Here is a 25,582-nt window from a genome sequence, read left to right as displayed (position 1 = left end):
GTAAATGCACAAATCTGTACAAAAATGTTCTGTTCCAGATGTATACACATTATTTTTTTTTATTTTATTTTTTTTCCTTAGTATTATTTAAATGTTATTTCTGATCTCAATGTCATATATTTATGTATGTATGTACCAAGAACTCCTAAAAACAACAAATTCCTTGTGTGTTTGCACACACTTGGCGAATAAAGCTAATTCTGATTGTGATATTTGCAAAATCCAAAGTGTCATAGAAATTCCTTAGCTGAGGAATAGCCCAGCGAAATGACTGGTCATTTTCTAAAAAAATAAAAATAATAATAAATAAAGAAATAAATAAATATATATATATATATAATTTTTTTTTTTTCTTTATTAACCACAAATGCTTGTCTTGCATTAGCTCGACCCCATGCATTATATAGTCACGTTGAAAAGGTTGATGTAGGAGGAAGTACCAACCCAGTGTTTGCAAAGTGAACGTGCAAAGAAAGTCAAACACCCTTTACAAAAAAGGTAAAACAATAATGTTGTCACATGTTTGTTTCTATTTAGTTCCTGTCTGACTAAACAGAAAATGTCAGATGATTTTGAAGTTGGAGAAGAAAATGAGTTTTTTGCCTCACCCTGCCCTACCTTTTTTAACTGAAGTACAGAGACAAAGAGCTAACCCTGTGTGACCTTTCCAACGTGAAAACGTAATGCATGAAGTGAATCGCAGAGCTAGTGAAAAATGAGCATTTGTGGTTAAAAAGAATATACATTTTTATTTTTTTTTAAGAAAATGACTGATCATTTCGCTAGATAAGACCAGCAGGGATCGTGTAGAGCCCTTTGAAGCTCCATTGAAACTACAGTTTGGAAGTTCAAACTGTTGAGCACCATAGAAGTCCATTATATGGAGTAAACTCTTGGAATATTTTGCTAAAAATACTTAATTAATAAATATTACACTGGTTCTTTGTGAGGGAAAATCAAAACAAACTTGAAAACTTAAAACAAGGTGATAAAAATAGTTTTGGAAATTAATTGGTCTTTTAAGGCAATTGCCAGCAGCAACAAATAACTTTTTGAGAGAGGTTAAAAAAATAAATAAATCCCAAGTCCTAAAAAGTATTTTCAGTGCTGTTAAACCAACAAAAGCATGGTGCAGAACTAAGGTGGGTGCTTGATTGGCTTCACTAATTACAGATTACATGCTATTTAGTTTAGAAATAGGATTTCCCTGAAGATCATCCGTGTTTTTGTCTTTACATGTTTACTTTACTTTACTTTACTTGTCCACGTAGTGGAAATTTGTCTCTGGCTTCACATACATCAATACAACAACACATAACACATAAAATACAATACAAAGGGGGGAATGTAATAAACAAAGCACACATCAATCATTACCATTTAAAATCTTGACAGCATTTGGCACAAAGGATAATTGATAAACATTCCTAATTACTCGTGGTTGCCTATAACGTCTTCCAGACGGCAGCAGTTTGCTATGTAGAGGATGAGAAACATCCCCTACTATCTTTAAAGCCTTTTCCTTACTTTTTCCACGATAAAGATCATTCAAGTGTCTCTGTGTCTTGCCAATTATTTTGCTTGCCTCAATCACAATCTTGGACAGTCTAGCTTTATTCACAACAGTCAGGTTACCATACCATGATGTCATATTAAAAACCAGAATACTTTACACAAAATTTTTATAAACCATTTTGAGTATAATCTTGCTCACACCAAAGTGATTCAACCTCCAAATTAGATGTAACCTTTGGTGAGCCTTCTTACAGATGCTATCAGTATTTTCTAAAAAATTAAGTTGGGCATCAATATATGTCCCCAAATACTTAAAATTACTGACAAATTCTATTGGATTTCCATTTAGTACTACAGGTTCCAAACCCAAAATATTACGCTTGTCTCCAGTTATTACCAACTTCTTTGTCTTATTTGTGTTTATCACCAGTGCACTCGACTGGCACCACTCAAAAAGTGCTTCAGCATGTTCATAATATACAGAAGCACTACCAACATCTCCCACTTTCATAAGACCCACAAGTGCCATATCATCGGCATATTTATGGAGACTAAACCCCTCATTTTTTATCTTATACTCATTAATGTACAAAGAAAATAATATTGGTGATAGAATTGCTCCCTGAGGGGCTCCTGTATTTAATGTGATAATTCCAGACAGTTTGCCATTAATAGCCACTCTTTGCGGGCGATTAGATAAAAAATCTTTAATTCACCAGATAAGTCCACCATTTACCCCCAAATCAATCAGTCGCTGAATTAAAATGTGAATCTTCATCGTGTTAAAAGCTGATGTGAAATCTAAAAACAAAATTCTAGCATAATTTGAAGTTAATTGTACATGCTCAGCAACTGAATTATATAATGTTAAAACTGCATCATCAGTACCTCTTGCTTTTTTATATGCGAATTGCAATGGATCCAAGACATCACTCACAAAATACATTAAGTGCCGCATAATTACTCTTTCCATACATTTCCCCAAAACAGATGTTAATGATATTGGTCTAAAATCATTTAACCCTTTCCTTTTGCTCCTGTAATTTTGGGTACTGGGACAACTGTCGATACCTTCCATAGGTTTGGTAATATTCGTGTATTTAACAAAAGCTGGAATAACTGTGTAAAGACCCCGGTCAATTGATAAACAGAATCCTTTAGTACATGCCCATTCAACCCATCAGGTCCAGGTGCCTTATTTGATTTTGTGCGGGACAAGCAGTATGCAATTTCATGTTCTTCCAGGGTAATGTTTTCATATTAGGGGATATCAGAACAGATCCTATCAACCTCAGTGCTACATTCACCAGTGTCAAATCTGCCAAAAAATACATTTAGTTCATCAGCAAAAGATGCATTATGAGATTGAGTGGGGTTCGTTTTCTTTCCCTTCCTTCCCATCATCACATTCAGTCCCTCCCAAGCTTGCTTTACATTACCCTTATAGAATTTACTTTCAATTTTATTTTTATATTCTAGTTTAGCACTTTTAATTTTCCCCCTAAGTTCTCTATTTTTCTCTCTAACTAGTTCCTTATCCCCCGTCGTAAAGGCTACCTTCCTCTCATTAAGGCATACTTTTAAATCTTTTGTAAACCAATTCTTATTGTTTGGGTATATACATACAGTTTTTGTTTCAACACAGTTGCTCTCACACAAATTTAAAATCAATAAAGTGATGATTAGTCTTGTGAAGTAATTTACCCATGCCTTGTGTTGTTTTTTTTCCATTTCCTCTTTCTCTCTGAAGAAAACTGGATGCATTCATATATGATGCAGCTGTCCTGAATTACATGGCTCGTAAGGACGAGGGCTGCAAAGTAATGACCATTGGCTCTGGCAAAGTGTTCGCTACAACAGGATATGGCATTGCCTTACACAAAAACTCCCGATGGAAGCGGCCACTAGACCTTGCCCTCCTGCAGCTAGTTGGAGATGGTAAGAGAATTCTTACAAAAAATGAATACCTATATACACCCCAGGTGTATCTAATGGTGGTTTGTTTGTGGAGTTGTAATCTCCTATACTCAGTCTCAAACCCCCGATTTTCACTATGACAAACAAACATTCCTATTGTTTTGTTATCATAGTGAGTGAGCACAATTTTTTGGAAATGAAACCTTTATGAGTGGTGTTACACTTGTTTTTCTGATTCTCTCAGGTACCTCCACCTTTCTCTGTTTCAAATATGCACATATTCACATGCTTTTCTCCTGCATTGCTTGTTTTTCTTTGATGAAACTCGATGAGGAACCTAGTGAGTTGCCCCATAATGATCAAAGAATAAATGTGAAAGGAAGCTGGAAGAGTCTCACTGAAATATGATACATTATATTAGAAAAATTGTCACAGCAAATGAATATAATTATGAATATACAAAGTGTCACTTCATTAAATAGTGCAGTAGTCGAACACCTTGATTTTTAATTTTTACACATTCCCATTTCGATTTAAATTCTTAGGGCTGATTTTGCTTGTTTGAATTAATAAATAAAATTACAATTATTAGGACTTCAGTTCCTATGATTAAATTTTACCTAAGCCATATATTTCAAGGCCATATTGTCATAAATTGAAACATGCAATTAACCTGCGGATCAGCACGGTTTTGTTTTTATGCTTTGTTTCATATGAAATGAGGATTTAGTGAAGGAATAATCCTCAATTTAAAGCGGTCATCTAAATGCATATGTCATTTTTCTGCCAGAAACATGCCCTTGTTGTGCTTTTATTTTTTCCACAGTGACATTTTCACTCTGATAAATGTACTAATGGCTATTGTTGGGAGGTAGGTCCATTAGTCTTTCTAGACCTTTCATCTCCAAACTTCTACAAGTCTGTCTTACCACAAGAGCCTCGAAACCAGGCTGTTTCAGACCTCCATTTAGCTGATATTATCCTCCAGTCTCACTTTCTCTGCTTCTCACTTTCCACCTCATTTCATGATTCTTTTCCGCAGTTTTTTCTTTTCCATTTTCAACTTTTTGGGAACACAGTGTAATAATAACTGAAGCTAGAGCCTGTCTGTAGTACTGCCCGACTGATATATAATTTAGCCGATATTATCGGCCGATATGAGCCTGTCACCGATATGAGCCTGTCGCCGATATATCGGTATCAGCGAATATGCAACCGATATGCTGCCAATATGAATTATTATATTTTTCTATCAGATTAAATGCTTCGGAATTGTGTAATTACTTAGTTTGTCCAGTAGAGTGTGCTCCATTGTTTGCTACTGGCGACCCAGGTCGGTGAATTTGTAGATATTTCACCCGATTCTGCTGCTTCAAATTATCCACCAGCCTCCCACAACCCAGAATTCATGCTCATGAAAGAATTGAATTGAAAAGAATACTGTACTATAAGAATATCAGCCAATATATCGGTATCCATCTTTTTTAACCCCTAATATCGATACCCCCCCCCCCCCCCCCAAAAAAAAAAAACTATATCTGTCGAGCTTAAGTCTGTAGACTTGAAATAAGGACTTACTTTTCCCAACAATAGGGTTAGAATGCTCTTTGGCTTTCTGTAGCCTTTCTTTTTATTTTTTTCCCTTCTGTCCATCTGTCTTTTCCCCTGTTTGTAGGCCTACTTATCTTTCATGCTTCTTATCTCCTGTCATTGTGCACATATTTTCCTTTTTTTTCAGATGAAATTGACATGCTTGAACGACTCTGGCTATCTGGGATCTGCCATAATGATAAGATTGAGGTGATGAGTTCCAAGCTGGACATAGACAACATGGCGGGAGTGTTCTATATGCTTCTGGTTGCCATGGGCCTAAGTCTGCTGGTGTTTGCATGGGAGCATCTTGTCTATTGGAAGCTACGCCACTGTTTGGGCCGCTCTGGAGGAATGGATTTCCTACTGGCTTTCAGTCGGGTGAGTGACCCAAATAAAAGGCAAGATGATATAAATAGTAGGGCTGTCATTTGTTTTTTTATTAAAATGTTAATGCATTCTGTTCATTTTTAAGAAAAGAAAGTTAAATAATGTGTGTAATTATTGTTCTTCAATTTGTTCTAATGGGACTCAAAATATATGTGCATGCTTCCCCCACCACTGACCCACATTCCTCCACTGATGATTACATTAACATATTTATGAATGATGGCGTTCCATTTGTGGATGATGTTTCACTTTTTGAGCTTCGGTGATAATTAAATTTCATCATATAAAGGCTGCAAATGACTTTACAATTGTTAAACGTCCCATCTGGGTTTGATTTATAAATAAATAATCTGTAGAATAATGATTTTCTCAGTCATTTAGGCCACTGATAAATGGGAGCTCCCATAGGGAATTTTGTGCATGTGTGTGAGAAACTTTCAAAGTGGCTCCAAACTGTTTCAGTCAGTTCAGAAAGAACAAATGTGTTATTTCATACATAATATTTTAAAATGTATTTAACGAATCACAAGTATTAACATTCATTTTCACAGCCCTTATAAATATACTTATTTTGTGAATATTTCATATGAAACTCTGTTAAGAAAGTGATAAAATGCATGAATTAGGTCATAATGATCATTTCATTCCAGCTCTACAAACTAAAATCAGTAACCCAGGAAATGTAAGAATGAATCTAAGAATCAAAACTGGAATCATTTAAATGTATTTGCAAGTAAAAGGAAAGATTTCTCTTTTTGCAATTCTTGTTGAGGACAAAGAATGACACACAATAATCTCTTGTAATCAAGCATTAAATCCTTAGAAGGGGACTTTGCAGCACACCCCTTTATTTCCTGTCATTTGTAAAATGTGATGGCACATCCAGCATTACCATTGCGCACACAGAGGGATTTTATGAAAGCCCATAACTTCTCTCATAGTAATGAATAGGGGTGGAAAAGGATGATAGAAGATGGATCATTTATTCATTCTGTATTATCAATATCCGTCTTTGTTTACATTGTGGAAAGAATGAGAAGCACCTTAAAGCCCCTTGCAAACAACCAGACATTTTCTAAGTGTCTAAATCAGGTTGTATGTCACCAAGGGGAATAGTATGATATCCTGAACTGTTTGCTAAGTAAATCTTTTGCTTGTTATCTCTTACAGGGTATGTACAGCTGCTGCAATTTTGAGGATGAAACAGCTCCTGGAGGTTCCCAAAGCACACTTACTCAATATCATCATGTCTCCATGGTTCCTCCTCCTCCACCGCCTCATGTGATCTCTACAGCCGTGGCCAATCCCCCAATCGCTATGGCACAACAACAACATCAACAGCAGCAGCAGCAGCAGCAACAAAAGCAACACCACCAGCAGCCACCGGTATACAATGCTCTTCTTCCTGGCAACCCTCCTTCAGGTGGACATTCTGGAATGGCATTAGGGCCATTGAACAGTCCCATTCTTGGAGCACCCATGCCTTGCTCTACATTCCTACCAAGGCATGATCGTCGATTAGCTGTTGTGAATCGGTGGACACATCCAAATGTGGGCCCTGAGAAGCCTGGTGGTGTGAACAGTGGGATAACAGACTTAACACAATTCCAAGGCATGCCCCCTCACTGGGGTGCAGGAATAAGAGGAGGAGAGGGGGGTCTGAATGAGTACAAGAGATACTATGGGCCAATTGATCCAGAAGGCTTAGGGGTCTCTGCTGAACCTCAAAACATAGGCACCCAAACTCCAAAAACTAAGCATCGAGGGACAAAATCCTCTGGAAACCCACGGTTACCTACTAAAGGTCAAGCCTCTGGACACTTACCAATTAACCCTGCTTTGCCACATCCCTCTCCACCTCTGCAATCTATCTGGAGGAGAAGCAGCTTCTCAAAAAGGAAGGGTTCAGGGGGGCCACTGTATGAAAACATCCTTCCATTCGATAGGAGAGGTGGTGGCAGATATGGAATGAGGGATGGTGGTGGGAGAAGAGGACGTCGTCCTCCTCCTCTTCCTCTGCCAATACCTATGCCCCTCTCTTCTCCAACACAGAATCCACCCTCACCTTCTCCATATGTATGCTACACATCCACTTCCTCCAGCAGCTCCAGCACCTCCAGTTCATCCCTTTCTTCAGAGTCAGTCTCCCGATCCAATTCTCCCTCTTCTTCATCATCGTACACATCATCACAGAGCTTCAGATATCGGGCAGATGCACGAGATGCATATGAGGACTATGACACAGATGAGCTAACGGAGGAGTCAAGCTTGCTTTTGGGGAGGAGAAAAAGTCATTCCCAGATATCTTTTCGATCCTTGCCTAGCAGTCCTCCAGCACCACCTATACCACCCCGTAAACCTTGCGGACAGAGGCCACAGATTAGAGACAGAGCAGGCAGCCAGATTGCACAGCTTCAAGAGTGGTGGGCCTCTTGGGGAGAGAAAGAAAAGTGTAGAAGAGCAACTGGAGATAGAGATGTTAAGCAGGAGAAACGACATCATAAAGAAATTGAAAGAGAGAGAAAGAGGAGGAAGAAGGGTAGAAAGAAAAAGAAGAGAGAAGAGCGTGAAAAAGAAAGGGAGCGTAAAAGGCGTAAGGTGAAAAAGAAAAAGAAAAAAGATGAAAAATCAAGAAGAAGGCAGAGGGAAAAACGATCTGAACAAGAGGAAGTAGATATGGACAGGAAAGATGTCTTTGAAAAAGGAATAGCACAGGAATACTCTTCTTATCCTGCAATGAGGCGAAGCTCTCTCCGAAAAAAGAGTGAAAGCTCTACAAGGAGTTATGAGTGGGATATTATCAGAGATGGAGTAAAGAGAGATAGGGATGATCAAGGTAGAGAAGATGAAGAAGGCAGTAGAGGAACGGAAAGGCTTCAGAGAAGCCCAAAATCACAATGCCACTCCAGGCCAAGGTCCAACAACAAGAATTTTTCTTGCTTAAACAAAACTTCTTCAACCGTTAAATTTTGGAGTAGCAGAAACCCAACTTCCGATTCACCATCATCATTTGTACCCTTGCTTCCCACATATAAAAGACGAAAGTCTGTAGGAGCTGAGAGAAATGAGCAAGAAAGAGGTGGAGAAAATCGTCCACTTTTGGGAAAAAACAAGAGAGTTAAGCCTTGCTCGAAAGAAGGCCTGTCATTTCATGAATGGGATTCCAAGGAAGAAGAAGAAAATGAGGAGTCTGAAGTGGAAAGACGTAGGCCAGAAGAACAGGGGCGACGACGAGAAAGCAGAGGAATGGACTCTGAATCCGAAAGGGATAGAGAAAAAGCTGTTGAGATCTACACAGATGATGAAGGTTCCTCAGGAGAGTTTGGTAAGTTTGAGAGATATTGGGAGGGTCATGAAGGAAGGGCAGTTGGAGGAATTGGAGGAGGGGGATGGTTCTTTGGCACCTACCCTGCCAGAGAAAGAGGAGGCAGCATAAACAGTAGAGATGATTCATTTTTGGGGTGGGGTGGTGGAGAAAGTAGCTTGGGTTTCAGAGCAGGAACAGGGTGTGGATCAGAAGGATTAGGATCAAATCAGTTGCCTCCAACTCCATTGACTCCCCCACCTCCTCGAAGATACTGGTCTGTTGATAAATTACCAGTGAAGACTGAAAAGAAATCTAAAAGCAGGTCTCAAGAGAAGAGTCGACTTCACACATCCTGTTCCTGCCAGTCACCCAATCACTTTGCCAGCACTCACTCTAAATGGAATCGGATGACTTCTAGGAGTCAGGAGGAGCTACTCCCTCACTGCCATAGTTTCAGCAGCAGTGTAAGACCCAAACGGCAATCATCAAAACCGGAACGGGCTCAGAGCCAGGCAAAATCTGGAAGCCAATCCAACCTCAGTGCACAAAGACCACAACGCTCAGACTGGTCCCGACAACCGCAGTCCCCTCCTCAGAGTCTACCGCCATCTTTACCCTCTCAAGTGGTCCCTGCACTCCCAGCCCCACCCTCTTCCTCTCACCATATACATGTACCTCTACCTACCTCCTCTTCATCAGTGTCCTCCCCTTCGGTTGTCTCATCTACGCCTGGTGCCCCACAGCCCTCCTCTTTGTCCTCCTCTAGTGCTAAGCTCCAGTACCAGAAACTGCGATCGATTCCCCAGCCTCAAAGGTATCAATCCCCACATCTTCCCCTTAAAACCAAGAGCCTGTGCTCTCGTCGAGGCTCTGCCCACTTCTCCAGTGTGGAGAGTGAGGTCTGAGGAACATAATTAAATTAAATGAGGAACATCAGCAAGTAGCCCCTAGGGGCTATCAAATTACCTGCTCATGCCACAAACTGTAAACGGTTTATTGCAGTCGAGTTGGGTTGTTTCGCTGGCACCCATCTCTTGCACAAAGCTCTAATGCTCAGAGACAAACCTGGATTGGGATGTCACATAAATTGTAGCCCTTCCTCTTTACTTGTGTAAGAATGGAATACTGCCATGCTGACAAATCTTGTTGATGTTAGCGAGGCTGTTTTTATGGGATTGGCTTTGCTTTTCTTACTTCTGGCGGGCTTTAAGGTGGAGTGTCAATAATGTGGGTAAATTTTATTTTGCTGCTCGATGGCTCTGGAACGATTTTTCGAAGGGAGATTCTGAAGTCAAAATACAAAGCCTGAACATCCCACACCCATCTTTTTATCTCTCTTGCTCTCAAAGCTCTGAATCATGATGTAATAGTTGTGTATATTCGATACAATATACATATTTCAAAATATCTCAAGGGAAGCACTCACAAAGGAAAGTAGCAAACCGTTTTTCTGTTCTCAGTCAGAGCATTTTTCTTGACCTCCACCTTCCACAAACTGACATTTAGCATTCTGTGTGTTGTTGTCAGTGTTTGTATTCCTAGCAACAGGGTAAGTTAGCCATGACTGATCACATATTGGCTTACTGAAGCTGAATGCCAAACTAAAGTGGAGCTGATGTACAGTCCTGTTCCATTGAAACCATTTCACAGGTCCTCATGTGTTTATTCTCGTCCCTTGAGCAATACATAATTAACTACAAACAACATACAATACATATATTTTATATTTAAAAGTTATTTTATTATATGTAATATATATGTTCTGTGATCTGGTTCAAAACAGTTGTGTTGAGTTATTAAAAGAATATAAGGACTGTGCTGTAGGGCACATGCAATGTTTCAACTACCTATAATCGGTGGCAGCCCGTCCCCTCTCGACTGAATGTACATGTTGCCATGACAACGCAGTGTGTTGCAACCAAGACACTTTTAAGATCGTAGCTTTCTCGAGGGTGACCTTCTCATCGGAGCCATTTAGGGTAGCTTAGAATGCTGATGTTGAGAGTGCCAGGATGACAGGTCTAGCCATACTGCAGCACTGTACTCGCTAACCGAGATTGTCAGTGAGTGATGAAAAACGCGTCACCATTTAGAGAGCGATAAGCAAAGGAGAGCACTGTTTACAGTTTAACACTGTGTTTTTACACCTTTTTTTACAAGCTGCTCTGCCATTTATTAGTTTTGGACATCATATCCATACTTGCTTAGCAAGTTTGCTTAAGCTGTACAAGCAGCAGCAAGAATAAACTGCTCAAATGAGAGCAAAATAGAGTTGCGGTTTTATGCTTTTACTAGACATATCTGTTAAGTTAAAAAAATAAAATAAAAAAAGTCAGATCAGGTTTAAGTTACATGTGAGGAAAAGACTGATTAGCAAACCAGTCAGGTAGATCTTTGTTTAATTTAGCTTTTACCATTAGCCAAAAGCTAGCATCTTTGAAGTGATCGCTATAAATGACTGTGAATATTGCAAAGGGCAATGCGTGTTGGCAGCAGGTCTGAGTCAACGATGTTTAATTTTATTTATTTTGTTTATACACTATTTAAAATGTTGCTAGCAAAGTATGACAAACTGAGTTTCTTTTGTTTCAGATTCATGAATTTTGTAATGATGTTGCCTTGACAAAGCCAGCATACTCTAATTGGAAAAAAATATTTTGGCCTTTTCAAAATTCCAGCACCTTTGTGTTCAATCAGAGGATGTTGAAGCTACATCCACCAGACTCAGTATAATCTTTCATGCTGTTCTGACTTGTTTTATATTTTTCTGATTAATCAGGCTTGTGTTTTTCACACAGAATATTATATAAGAAATAAAAAAACAGACTAAATAGAAATAAATCCTGAATATGTTTATACAGTATATATAGATCTTTAAATATTCAATCTCAAGGCTTTTAAAACTTTCACGCAGGGCTTTGTCAAGCCAGCAGTAAAGTTTGACAACTTTCAATTTGGTTTGAAACATTGTATGCTGTTATTTATGTATTAATTTATTTAAGTGCATATTTGACACAGAACCATGCACAGTCCAACAGGCTAACTGTGTTTTGTGTGTGTGCTTGTAACTGCATCTGAGCCATGTGAAGCTTATTTGTTGTATGCTGAGCTTTTTACAAATAGTACTAATTAATTGGTGTATGGTCTGTTGTCAGTGGGCTAAACAGTAATGTCAAGAGACTTTGGAGTACTAGATAATGATGAATTATTATTTTTTTTTTAAAACACTGATGACTCCTGTATGGTGAAATTGGGAGGGCAGTAACACAAGTCTTGTCACTTCTGACCAGAATCATAACACTTTGCCTCACTGTCAAAGATTTTGGAGTAATTCTGAGTAGTATTGACATTAACATTTAGAATATTTGGCAGCTTATGTATGTATATCCATTGACTCCAACTTTGTTGTGTATTATGTGTCTGGATTACTTTATATATATAGATGTACCTCATATATGTGTTTGTAACGTTTAGATAGCTGTTCAGCAAAGCAATATAGCTGAAGAAAAGAGTATTGTTTTCAAACATTTCTGTCTGCAGACTTGATAATCAAGATGTTTCATGTATTAGCTGCGCAAAATTATTTTGATTTCTCTTTCCATTCCATTGTGCACAATTGCACATTAAAGTCAGCAGACATCTTTGATAAAACATTTGGGCTAAAAAAGTGAGGACCTTAAGATAATGTCTTTTTTCTTTTCATTTTCAAATGACAGAATATCAGACATATTGCACAAGTTTTATTAGGAACTGCCACCACCAAGAATCTTAAAACGGCCTTTCTCTAAACTTGTCTTCTTGTGTTGATAGTGTCTTTGACAGTAAATGTTTTGTTTGTTTGTTTATTACTGTAAGAATAAGTCTCTTATCAAAGCAGCAGCATATAAATATATACATACAGATATAAAATATATATTTAAACAAATAACTTGCACATATATATATATATAAATATATATACACAGTATATGATGTTTATCTACTAAAATTATTATCTTTGAATTTGTCTTCTTTTGTCTTTTTGTCCTCTCGTCTCATTGCAGCTGACATCAGAGACCAGTTTTCAACTGTGTTTTTATGAATAACATGGCTGACCATCGACCACAATGAATTTATGTTTCAAATAACCCGCGTTGTGATTGAGGTTTGTATGTGTCACTGTGGTGAAAGTTTTGGGACGTGGTGATGGACAGCTGTAGGCTCCACACTAGGATCACTTTGAGCATAGCAGGTCTTTAGCAAATGGATTTGACCTCGCTATGTCAAAATCTTTGCAGTCTTCACATGTGTCTCACAGATCTGGCTTTTTTGGAAACTGTATGTGTGTGTGCTCTGTCTGTGCCGAGCTGCAGTGTGTTATGCTGAAAACACATTTGAACACATGCGATGCTGCTCTGTAATACTTTATGATAATGTAGCTGAGCAGAGCCAGTTATGTTTTATGCCACTCTGTGCCAGGACAGTAGTGCCCCCCCGGTACCACTGTGTTAGGTTCTTGTGCCATACTCCTCTCAGTAGGGGAGCCTCACAGGGGGGCCACTCAGTGAGCCGTTCGACCATGGGAGACTATACTATGCTGTGCTGCGAGCAGAACAGAATAAAAGATTTTTAATACAACACCGTTTGGTCTATTTTGTTGTTTTCAGCATGTGCTCAACAGAGAATGTTTGTGATTGACAGCGGACGCGGTGAATAATTGTGTAAGTCTTTGTTTTCCCGGTTTCTGGGGAGAGAGAGGGCTTGAAAAGAAAGCGTGAAAAGCCTTTTGAAACCACTGTTAAGGACACCTACGTTTTACCTTGATTTATGCAGAGAATTTTAAAGAAGCTTTAATAGAGTTGGGAGAGCCCTTTTATACTGCTGTAAATCACAAATGAGAGCTCATTAATATATCAGATGTTTCTTCTAGACAGGGCCTACACTTCTCAACAAATTCTTCATTGGAAAAAATGTCTGAGCTCTTAACTATACACAGAGCAATTTTAATATTTGTATATTATAATATTTATTGTTTTATTTTAATATTAGTTTTAATTTTTTTTGTTTCTAATTCTAATTTTTGTATTCTTTAATTCTTTAATTATTTAATTTAATTCAGTATTAGGTTCACTCATTAATACTTATTTCAGTTAAATGCTAAAGCAAAGTTTCAAATTATGTGTTTTTCTAAATTGCATTTTTACTTCATTTTATTTAATGGAAACTAATAGTTAACAAATAACAAAACTGGTATATATACACATACACACATTAAATAAATTTTTATTTTTTTAGATGTTTTCCCTACAATTTAAGGCATTTATCTTTGGCCTGCCCTTTATCTTTTAAGAAATGTAATGAGAATCATTTGAAACAAAACTCTTAACTCCATTAAGTCTCCTGTATTATGAAAGGTTCCTCTGGATAAATTTGATTCAGCGTCACAATAGCCTACTTTTACAGAACTTTGAGGCCTGTAAATACTACAAAATTGTGACTCGTATCTTGCAAGGAAAACAGAATACCACCTTGGCCATATTGAATTGCATGATGTTCACAGGTGTTGGCTGTCCAGTAGCATTGCTATCTATTCACTATCATCAGCAAAGGATTTCAGATAAATCTAACATTTATTCTTCCGTTCCAAATATGCCAGGATCTGCAGTGAATTCCGCATGTGTGCCTTGTGTGAGTTTTTTGTTTGGTTATCATAAGTCCGTGAACTCTCACACATTTTTGAATTAGTAACAAATGCAAGATTTATGTAACCACACTGTTTCCATGCCACCACAGAGGGAATATAATTAACCGATGGGGGCCATTTACTGGAGATTAATGGAGGAAATCAGAGGCGAGCTGTAAGAAAATCTTTACCTTTCAGTCCTTTAGCTGGAGAGTGTGAAAGGGAAGGAGAAACTGAGAATGTTGTTAAAAAAGGCTTGTTGGATATATGCTTACTTTGTAGGATTATATGCAACAGCATGTATGAGTATTGATTAGTATGCATAAGGATTTTACATATAATTTTCTTTTCATCTGCTGTTACTCTGAACTGCAATGTTGGATCAAAAGGTTATTCAAAAAAACACTGACTCTGAGTGACGTTTGACTCTTTCAATTATGTCTCATCACTAAACCAATTCTATTTGTTGTGCAAGTGCAGGGGCGAGTATCTCTCTAAACTTAGAAAGATTTTTCTCTCTCCTTTTCTGTAGTAGAATGTAGAGCAGAAATCAGGCCAAGGAGAAAGAAGATAAGAGATGAACGTAATCGTACAGGAAGGCGTGAGAAAGATTGGGGAAAGGGCAGACGTATAGACAAAAGAGGTAAATCTGGGATTAGGGTTACAGGGAGAGCCAGATAAAATGATCAACATTAATTTGAAATTAATTTAATGGTGTGATTTGCCAAAATGCACTGATAAACTGCCGCCTAGTGAAATGCGCTCAGGAACATTTCTATCTTGATAGAGCTCCTGTTATTGTGTGGAAGTTGGATTTCAGCATCACAGGAGATGGATGCATGGAGTGAGATTATCCTACTCCAATCCTGAGAGGTGGAGGGCAGGAGCTTGCTAATCGCTGAGAAAATGAAAAGATATCCTACTTTAGGCACCATTTGGGGTTCCTCATCATCCCACTGTCAGAAGCCTCTGGAGAACATCAAGATCATCCTTTTGAAGGTACCTCTAATACCCATTCCTTACTGACAAAACTTCAAATATGTAACCTATTTCAAGCAGGGCCGTATTAAGACGGGCACCATGCCTCAAAAGCCCCCCCCTCCAGACATAATTAAGGTGATTTCTCTATAAGTCGCACCTAAGTATAAGTCGCATCAGTTCAAAAATACTTCATGACAAGGGGAAAAAACATATATAAGTCGCACTGGACTATAAGTCTCATTTATTTAGAACCAAGAAACAAGAGAAAACATTACCGTCTACAGCCGCGAGAGGGCGCTCTATGCTGCTCTGTGCTCCTGTAGTCGACACTGAAATAATAGAGCACAGAGCAGCATAGAGCGCCCTCTCGCGGCTGTAGACGGTAATTTTTTAACTTCAACTTCAATGGTAATCAGGGAGAGTGCAGTCAATCGCTTCTGTGTCATTGTCGTCCTGAGCTCATTCTTCACTTGTTTAAAAAAACACTTTCGATCCCTGGAACATTTTGAATTGTAGCGTCCTTGTCTTTCTTTAACTTTCTTTTTGCAAAACCACTCAATTGACGTCTGTCCATTTTGATTCATTTTCTGTAGCCGTTAAAAAAAAATTGCGCGTACTTGTTGTGGACCAACTCAACTTAAAATAAATAAAATCAAAATATTTTTAAAGCTTGTGTCATGTGGTGTCCCCCTAGTTGTTGTGAATGGTTGGTGCCCCTGGGCACTGGCCCAAGTGCCCTTATGGATAATCCGGCTCTGATTTCAAGTGTCTTTTATAACTCTTGCAGGGACTTCCATTTTAGAGGTTCTCCAGAGGTTTCTGCCAGTTTGGCAATCCAAAGAACCCTATATGATGTGTCAAGGATCTTTTTGTAGCAATGTTTCATTTCTGTTCAAAGGACATCTTTAAAACTTTCATAAGAAATTAGCTTCCTTTATCATCTAGGTTGTTTGACATATTGAATTAATGTATTGCCTATAAGCAAAATGATAATTAATGCTGGTATACAATGAGATCTTTAAAGAAACTGCTCAGAATGTCTGAGATCATTAGTGAAAAGGCTTCAGTTTTTCAAACATAAATCTTGCAATATGATTATTTAAATAGTTTTAATAGGATAACAATTTGAGTGAAAAAAGTATAATTTGATAATGATCCATACTAATACTAATTTACTAATTTATAACTGATTTTCAATTTGGTCTCAGACACACTGGATTGCACTGTATGTTGAGTGTTATATTTTTGGGCCTAATATAAAATAATAATTAGGAATATAGAAAAACCATACATTCTCATACCATGCCACAAGAGGACAGCATTTCCATACTTCCTTACAGGAAATTCCCAAACCAATACGTCCAACAACATAGCAGCTAGCTCATTAATTGGAATGACAACCAATTACACAGCCTTCTGCCTATTAAATCCACTGCAGCCATATCTAGGGCAAGAACATCAGTGGCAGACAACATACAAAGAAAATATGCCCCGCCTGTCTTGACGCATTAAATATACCAATAAACTCCAGAGTGGTGGATACATTTATCCCGCGCATGTGCCACAGATGACAGCAGGGGGGCGCTCTCAGGCTGAACTGGGGCAGCTTGACGGGGGAATCTCTGTCATATGTGCGGGGACTGAAGGATATTTTGGAGACCTAATAATGACGCGATAGAATTTAATTTGCATCCCAAAAATAAATAAATAAACTCTCAACGGAGAGATATAATTAGGAATTAAAGCTGCAAGCAGCAATGAACGGGCCCTCGCGCCCGGGCTCACCGGCAGCGAGTGGCTTTAGTAAAAAGGTGAACGGTGAGAAATATGCATTTAAAGTCATCAATATAACTGAAATATATCAAATATGTGTCAATCTTCCTGTTGCCAGCAGGTAGCGCTATCATTATAATGGAATATTGGCCTTCAGATGTGTACAGGGCTGCACTCCTATCGAACATGTGAAGTTTGGGGAAGATTGAACATTTTATGCCTGAGTTACAACAACTTCTCTTGCTGTTGTGAGACATCAAACTGTGTCATGGCGCCATGGACACGCCCTTTAACAAAAACTCAAGATCTACACAATTTAACATCACATAGGCCTTTAGATTAGACTGACCACAAAAAAGACATTGATGTCATAAAATTTCTAGGAGTAGTTCGTCGCAGTGTAAAATATGTCACTTCCTGTTGCCAATAGGTGGCGCTATGACTATAACTGAATATGGGCATGTCAATCTGTTCAGGTTCAGAGTCTTATTAAACGTGAAGTTTGGGGCAGATTGGACATTATGGGCCCTATTTTAACGATCTGAAACGCAAGTATCAAGCGCAAAGCGCAAGTAACTTTGTGGGCGGGTCTTTGGCGCTGTTGCTATTATGCCGGCGGAATAAATGACTCTTGCGCCCGACGCAAGTTTCAAAGAGGCATGTCTGAAGTAGCTTCATTATTCAGAGGTGTGGTTTGGGCGTAACATGAAATAAACCAATCAGAGCTTCATATATCCTTCCCTTTAAGACGAGACGCGCATATTTCATAGCGGATCGATATTTTAACGGCGGATCTTCCAAGGCGCGCGCCAGGTGCGGTGCAGAGCTGAGGAGACAGATGTTCTCGTCTGGCCATAAAACACAGGTGACATTGTATGGGGATAGGAGAAACACAACCTAATAAGCTTTGGTTTAACAGGCATATAATAATTTTGTAAATGTGTAATCTAGATTAAAATGCCTATTTTTCAAAGAGTCCTGGTCGAGAATTGACAGCATTTACAGATTGAAACAACAGCAAATCAATGATTCTTCTTCGCGTGACAGAATAATATATTTAAAATGCCAATATATTATTCCATTCAAATGGAACTGCGTAGCCTACATAAATGCCATTTTTCCCAATTCGGTTCTTGCAAGTGAAACGAGAGTAAAACAATTATCAGACCAGAGGGAATATTCACAAAACCATTTTTAAGACAACCTAAATAAAAAGGCAACAATCCCAGAATAGTTTTTATAAATATTTCGATAAAAAATAAATTTTCCTTCTAAAATACAAAAATGACCAGGATAAATTATTATACAATTTATAATTAAGAGTTAAAGGCTTACAATCGGATTTAAATCTTAAAGCATCCAGAGAAGAAAGAAGTAGATAGGAATCTAATTCATACACCACATAACTGTATATAAGTAAAGGCAAGACATAGTAGAAACTTCTCTTTCTTACATTTCATGTTTCTAAAATAAAACCCAAGCTTTATTTCATTTTTTTTCTTTAAATGAGTTATGTGAGACTCAAAAGATAATTTATCATCGATAATGATGCCAAGATAATTAAATTATTTTACTAACTTAATCACATTGCCTTGTGAAGTCTGGAGAGGAATGGACGCACACACGCTACACTATGGCCATTGTGCGCTTAAAATAGCATCTGATAACATGCGCATTGCGCCATTGACTTTAGACCAGGTTTTTTTTGGTTAGTTGCGCAAAAGTTTTATTGAACTGCAAGATAGCATCAGGGACTATTTGCGCCGGATCACGCCTTCTTTTTTGCGCCGACCCGCCCAGGGAGCACAAGTTCAATCTGTAGTTTGATAACGTGCGTCTGTGGAGGGAAAAGTCCGCTTTGCGCCGGTGCAAAATAGCAATGATACTTGCGTCAGTGTACAAAGTCAATTGCGCTGGGTGCAAGATAGGGCCCTATATGTCTGTATGTCATCGAAATTCGTCAGGACGCCACAGACACGCCCTTCGACGAAAACTCAAGATCTTCGCAATTTAACATCGCAAAGGCCTTTAGATTAGGCGTACCAAATTTAGTGTTTATCTGAATAAATCTCTAGGAGGAGTTTATTAAAATACAATGCATGGCAATGGCAAAAATTGCACAAAATTTGCTCATAATATTAAAAATAACCGACTTCCTGTTGGGTTTAGAATTTTGCTCCATGAGTCTTTTTTGATGGTATTAGTGTGTTACATATGTGTACCAATTTTCGTGCATATACGTGAAACATAGCTGGAAGGCTGTTGATTTTCTTAGTATAGGTGGCGCTGTCGAGCCATTTTGCCACACCCTCTTCTGAATCCTATATCAGACGAAAATTTTCACCAGGTTTGACGCGTGTGCAAAGTTTCATGACTTTTTGAGCATGTTTAAGCCCTCAAAATGCGATTCATTTTGGAGAAGCGGAAGACTAATAATAAGAAACAGAGCAGATACAATAGGGTACTCACACCATCGGTGCTCGGGCCCTAATGAGAAAACTGCAAGTGCATGGGAGCTAATAGAGAAGTACAAAAATGCCATAAATTCTCTCATTGAATGTAGGCTATAAGTAATATATAGCCTATATTTTATTACATTTTATAAAAGCGAAATGAAATGAAATGAAAGTAGTCTATGTAATAGAAATGTATATAAAATTGATTCAATTTGAACACTAATTTACACAGTGGCCTATTTACCTAGTGGTAAGTGACTAGGATTTACACAAGCTCCAGTCTGAATCCTGAGCATCTGAGAAGAGATGATGCCAACCCATCAGAAGGCCTCAGATGATGCCAACCCTGAAACAACATACAGAACTATCAAATTATGTCTTTAATTGATTTTTTCCATACATTTCTGCCATATGTACATTAACTGACACTCACCACTGATAAGCTACTACTAAATATTATAGTAACTTAATTTTCTGTAAAGCTGCTTTGCAACGATTTATATCGTAAAAAGCGCTATACAAATAAACTTGAATTGAACTTTCAAATTCAAAATGAAAATAGAAATTATTTGGTATGTATAAATAGCTGTCAGAAGATTATAAGTTTTGTCCTTTCCGGTCTATTATTATTATTATTATTATTCATTTGTTTCAGACTAGTTAATCAGTTTGGGAGTGGTTTGACTGAATGATTGAAAAGAACTGACTCAAATGAATAAGTCACTCACAAAAATCATTGACTGCGGTTTGGAAAGAAACTATTACTTCAATTACCAGTTTAAAATATCTCAATATTAACACTTATTGCATTAAATATTTTCTATAAAAATATACATTTTTAAATTGAAAAGGTCATTAGAAAAATGAACATTTAAATTAACACCAAATTTACAGTATTTTTACACTAATTAAATCCTTGATTTCACACTTTGTGCAGTGCATTCAAGAAAATTTGCATTAGCATTGAGATGATCGGGGAAAAAAGATGTTAATTCAAAATTTGAGTTCATCTTAATTCATAGATCAAAATAAGCATGAATAACTACTGTAAAAGAAACTGAAGACTGAAAGACCAAAACAGTCCCAAAGTTTTTCTTACTTCTGGGAATGAGTTGTCAGGAGTCAGTTATGATGAATGAGGTAAATAAATGGTTACAAGCTCTAATGACATGAGAGAGATAAACCCGAGATGTGCCAACAACACGCAACCGCTCCAAACATGCGATCCAAACATCGTTAGATACAAATGGCAAGCTGTGGCCTTGAGACATTTCCTGATAACAAGAAACTGTGATCTGACATGCAGTCTCAATTCTATCTGTTAGATAATTGCTGGGAGCAGGAGTGAATGCCAAGAGTGGGTGTATGGTCATTTTAAATGTCCCTTTAGTTATGAAATATTCTAGGTAATAATATTCTCTGAACTATAACTAATGGTGAAGTCAAGGTGATAATTAAAGAGGCTTGTTTTAACTGTTGACCACTTAAGCATTTCCTAGTTCATTCCCGGCTCACCTCGGTATCCTATTTAGTCAAATTAATTAATAAATGGGCCTGTTTCTCCTAACAAGACTATTAGCAGCCCTGTATCAATGTAGATAATAAGAACAGATTTGCGCCTGTATTTGACCTAAAGGGGCTTGTGAGTTTCTGAGTTCGTGAGTGTGTCTTTTTGCTCTCAGTAGACTTCTGACAGAACTAAGTTATGGAGAAAAAAAAAGACTTATTTCACCTAATGGGTTTCTGTATAATCCTTGACTGAATTAGTCAAATTTTTAATTATCATATTCTTTTTATTTACAGTAGTGTCTGTCTATCTGTCTGTCTGTCTGTCTGTCTGTCTTTAAGTGAAACATCACACATATTTTTAGAAGAGAAATCAATTTATGATAATGATATATGATAATGGTGTATGTTGTGCTATTGTTATCATTTAGCATGGGCTTTTCAGAAACATTACGTGACACAAAGAATGGGGCATTTTGAATAATTATTTTCCTAGATGCTGTGTATAAATGTAAATGTAATATTTAAAGATATATTTTTTTTAAACTGCTTCAAGTGAAATAATTTATTAGTCTATATAAACTTTTAGTTGGAATCTTGTGTATCACGTGTGTGGGTATATGATTTTAACATATTTTTAAAAAGTACCATTTATTATTTCTTTCTGTTCAGTGTTTGAGGAAAAAATGTGATTATAGATTTTTAGATTAAAAGTGATCGGTTATAAGAACTGAAAACAACTATCATGCAATACATCAGAGGTCCTCAAAAGTTCCAGTGATGTTTGTCACAGATGTGGCAGAGCTGGACAGCTCGAAGCCACACACACACACACACACACACACACACACACACTAAACATCGAGGCAAAGAACAGCACTGCCCTGAACTGGGTCACAGCCACAAAAAATAACAGTCCTAAAAACATCGAGTGCATCACACAAAAACTTTAATAGTTTCCATGCACTATATTTACGTGCATATACAGTAAACAGATTTTTTAAAAAAATAATTTAATAAGTAAACATATGAACAGCTACCCAGACTGCAAGCAGTTTCGGCCCAGAACCGGCCCACATCTGGCCCACGTGTAATCCATGTGAGCCAAATGTTGGCCAGATCTGGGGCGAAACTGTCGGTTTAATTTGACTATAAACCATTTGACAAATATGGATAGGTGTGTATGTTTGTCTTTCAGTGCAAGTGTTTAACCCAGCTAAGATTCTATGTATCATAAAAGCTCATTAATGCTCATAATTAACTTCCTTCAGGTTTTAATGACTGCCTTTGCACTGAGTGACCAAAGAAAAGGGAGATGTTTTTTTGTTTTTTTTTGTAAGAAATAACTAGGCACTATGTTGGTGTGTTATGGAAAACAGGCAATAATTGTAACTGGTATAAAATTATATTCCTATTCAGTTGGTTTAACTTTCTGTGTGTAACTGCAGGAGTAGTGCCAAAGAATATAAGATTTTATTTTATGAGGCCAAAAATTACACACTTCACTAATGTTTGAAAATTCTCTTTCATCCATAAAAATGTTTTCTCCCCATTGCTCTTGTTCTGTCTTGTTCTCACCGCTCTCTGTACGATCTGCCTTTAACCCTACAAGTTATCCATATAAATTATATATATATATATATATATATGTATATGTATATGTCTGTGTGTGTGCTCTTGTTTTTGTGACATATCAGTGTCACAGTGTCTGGGTTGTGTCCCTGGGTTTCCACTAGATGTCCCCCTTTCTCACGGTGTCTGTCACCTTATCACTTCCTGTTCCCTTATTTGGTCACCTTCCTCCTTGTTAGTAATTGATTGTTCCCCACCTGTCTCCTGTTCCCTCATTATCCTTCTGTGTATTTATACCCGGTCTGTCTGAGTCTGTGTTACGGAGTCCTTGTTTAATGTTGAAAGTTTATTCATGTCCGTCATCTTGCCTTGCCTTGTCTTTGTGTCTTGTTTATGTTTGGATTTGGATATTCTGGTTTTGACCCTGCCTGGACTGTTTTCCCCTTTTGGATTACCCTTTAATAAATGACTTACCTGCGATTGGTTCCTTCTCCTGTGTTTTCTGTAACACCGATCGTGACAGAAGGACTCCGTCAAAGTAGGAACCAGCGGTATGTCATTTTTCCGTTCCCCAGCCAAGATGGCGGAGCGGCGAACCAAGTACCTTCGGTTGATCGCCCTCCGCCAAGAGGGCAATGAAGTGGGTGCCCTGGCTCAGGTGTTCTGGTCCCTGGCCGAGGGCATGGGCTACAACGATGTGGCCCTCAAGGACTATTTCAATGGCGGGCTGGATGATCCAGTGTCTCAGGAGAAGATGGCGCAGTTAGAGACACTGGAATTCTGGGAATTCGTGCGCTACCTGCAGCATCGGCTTCGGTGGGATGCCCCAGCCACTTCTGTCTCTTCCGGCGGGGTGGTCGTCAGCCCAGCACCACTGCCCAGGATGGCAACCAGCCAAGCGCCACAACTTAAGATGGCCGCCAGTCCAGCACCACTGCCCAGGATGGCTACCAGCCAAGCGCCACAGCCCAAGATGGCCGCCAGCCCAGCACCAATGCCCAAATTGGCCACCGGTTCAGCGCCACAGCCCAAGATGGCCGTCAGCCTAGCGCCACAGCACAAGATGGCCGTCAGTCCAGCGCCACAGCACAAGATTGCCGCTAACCCAGCGCCAATGCCCAGATTGGCCACCGGTCCAGCGCCACAGTACAAGATGGCCGCCAGCCCAGCGCCAATGCCCAAATTGGCCACCAGTTCAGCGCCACAGCCCAAGATGGCCGTTAGTCCAGCGCCACAGCACAAGATGGCCGTCAGTCCAGCGCCACAGCACAAGATGGCCGCTAGCCCAGCGCCAATGCCCAAATTGGCCACCGGTTCAGCGCCACAGTACAAGATGGCCGCCAGCCCAGCACCACAGTACAAGAGGGCCGCCTGTCCAGAGTCATGGCCCAAGATGGCTGCTTGCCCAGCGCCGTTGCACAGGATGAGAGTCTCAGTTGACCCTCCGGAGTCGAGTCAGGTGCCAGTTGACCCTCCGGAGTCGAGTCAGGTGCCAATTGACCCTCCGGAATCGAGTCAGGTGCCAGTGAACTCTCCAGAGTCGAGTCAGGTGCCAGTGAACTCTCCAGAGTCGAGTCAGGTGCCAGTGAACTCTCCAGAGTCGAGTCAGGTGCCAGTGAACTCTCCAGAGTCGAGTCAGGTGCCAGTGAACTCTCCAGAGTCGAGTCAGGTGCCAGTGAACTCTCCAGAGTCAGGGCTAGTCACCGCTGATCCTCCAGAGTCAGGGCTAGTCACCGCTGATCCTCCAGAGTCAGGGCTAGTCACCGCTGATCCTCCAGAGTCAGGGCTAGTCACCGCTGATCCTCCAGAGTCAGGGCTAGTCACCGCTGATCCTCCAGAGTCAGGGCTAGTCACCGCTGATCCTCCAGAGTCAGGGCTAGTCACCGCTGATCCTCCAGAGTCAGGGCTAGTCACCGCTGATCCTCCAGAGTCAGGGCTAGTCACCGCTGATCCTCCAGAGTCAGGGCTAGTCACCGCTGATCCTCCAGAGTCAGGGCTAGTCACCGCTGATCCTCCAGAGTCAGGGCTAGTCACCGCTGATCCTCCAGAGTCAGGGCTAGTCACCGCTGATCCTCCAGAGTCAGGGCTAGTCACCATTGACCTTTCAGAGTCAAGTCAAGTCACCGGTGATCTTCAAGGACTGAGTCAAGTCACCGGTGATCTTCAAGGACTGAGTCAAGTCACCTCTGATCTTCATGAACAAAGGCAAGTCACCTCTGATCTTCATGAACAAAGGCAAGTCACCATTGATCTTCATGAGCAAATGCAAGTCACCAATGATCTTCATGAGCAGTGTCAGGCCAGCACCAATCTTCTGGAGTCCAGTAAGGACACCAGGGGATTACCAGAGTTTCGTTGTCCCATTGATCCAGCCGCACGGAGGTCTGCTCCGCCTTGGGGGGCTCTGGTCCTGACCACATGGCTGTGGTGGTCTTCTGCTCCGCCCTGGGGGCCTTCCGCCCTGACCACACGGTTGTGGGGGTCTTCCGCTCCGCCCTGGAGGACTCTGGCTTCGTCCACAAGGACGTGGTGGTCTTCTGCTCCGCCCTGGGGGGCTTCCGTCCTGACCACACGGTTGTGGTGGTCTTCTGCTCCGCCCTGGGAGGCTTCCGCCCTGACCACACGGTTGTGGTGGTCCTCTGCTCCGCCCTGGGGGACTCCAGTCTCCACCACACGGACGGTGTAGTCTTCTGCCCCGCCCTGGAGGGGCTTCATGTTGTTTTTTGTTTTTGTGTTCACTCCTGTCCCTGTTCCTCTCTGTGAGCCTGGCCCTCCATCCCTCCCCCTGAACCTCCTCCGGTCCTCCTCCCTCCTGGTCTCTCTGTTTTGTGTCTACACTTCTGGTTTCTGTTCCCCATGATTTTTTTTTTCTGGCCCTCCGTCCCTCCCCCTGAGCCTCCACCTGTCCGCCTC

The 25,582-nt window shown here is 39.8% G+C and overlaps 1 protein-coding gene across 3 annotated transcripts in view; it reads left to right on the top strand.

Annotated features, from left to right (window-relative positions):
• Window positions 1–13,336, top strand: part of LOC132104074 (glutamate receptor ionotropic, NMDA 2D-like) — a 105,016-nt gene extending 91,680 nt beyond the window's left edge. For all 3 annotated transcript variants that reach the window (XM_059509282.1, XM_059509279.1, XM_059509280.1), the window contains 3 exons: window positions 3,266–3,453; window positions 5,171–5,403; window positions 6,583–13,336. In XM_059509282.1, the coding sequence (XP_059365265.1) occupies window positions 3,266–3,453; window positions 5,171–5,403; window positions 6,583–9,624 (3,463 nt within the window). In that variant the 3' untranslated portion in view covers window positions 9,625–13,336. The remainder of the gene's footprint in view (window positions 1–3,265; window positions 3,454–5,170; window positions 5,404–6,582) is intronic.
• The last annotated feature ends 12,246 nt before the right edge of the window (window positions 13,337–25,582 follow it).

Source organism: Carassius carassius, chromosome 25, assembly GCF_963082965.1.
Source record: "Carassius carassius chromosome 25, fCarCar2.1, whole genome shotgun sequence".
In the NCBI taxonomy this organism is placed as follows: domain Eukaryota; kingdom Metazoa; phylum Chordata; class Actinopteri; order Cypriniformes; family Cyprinidae; genus Carassius; species Carassius carassius.
This window is presented reverse-complemented; position numbering and strand designations above follow the sequence as displayed.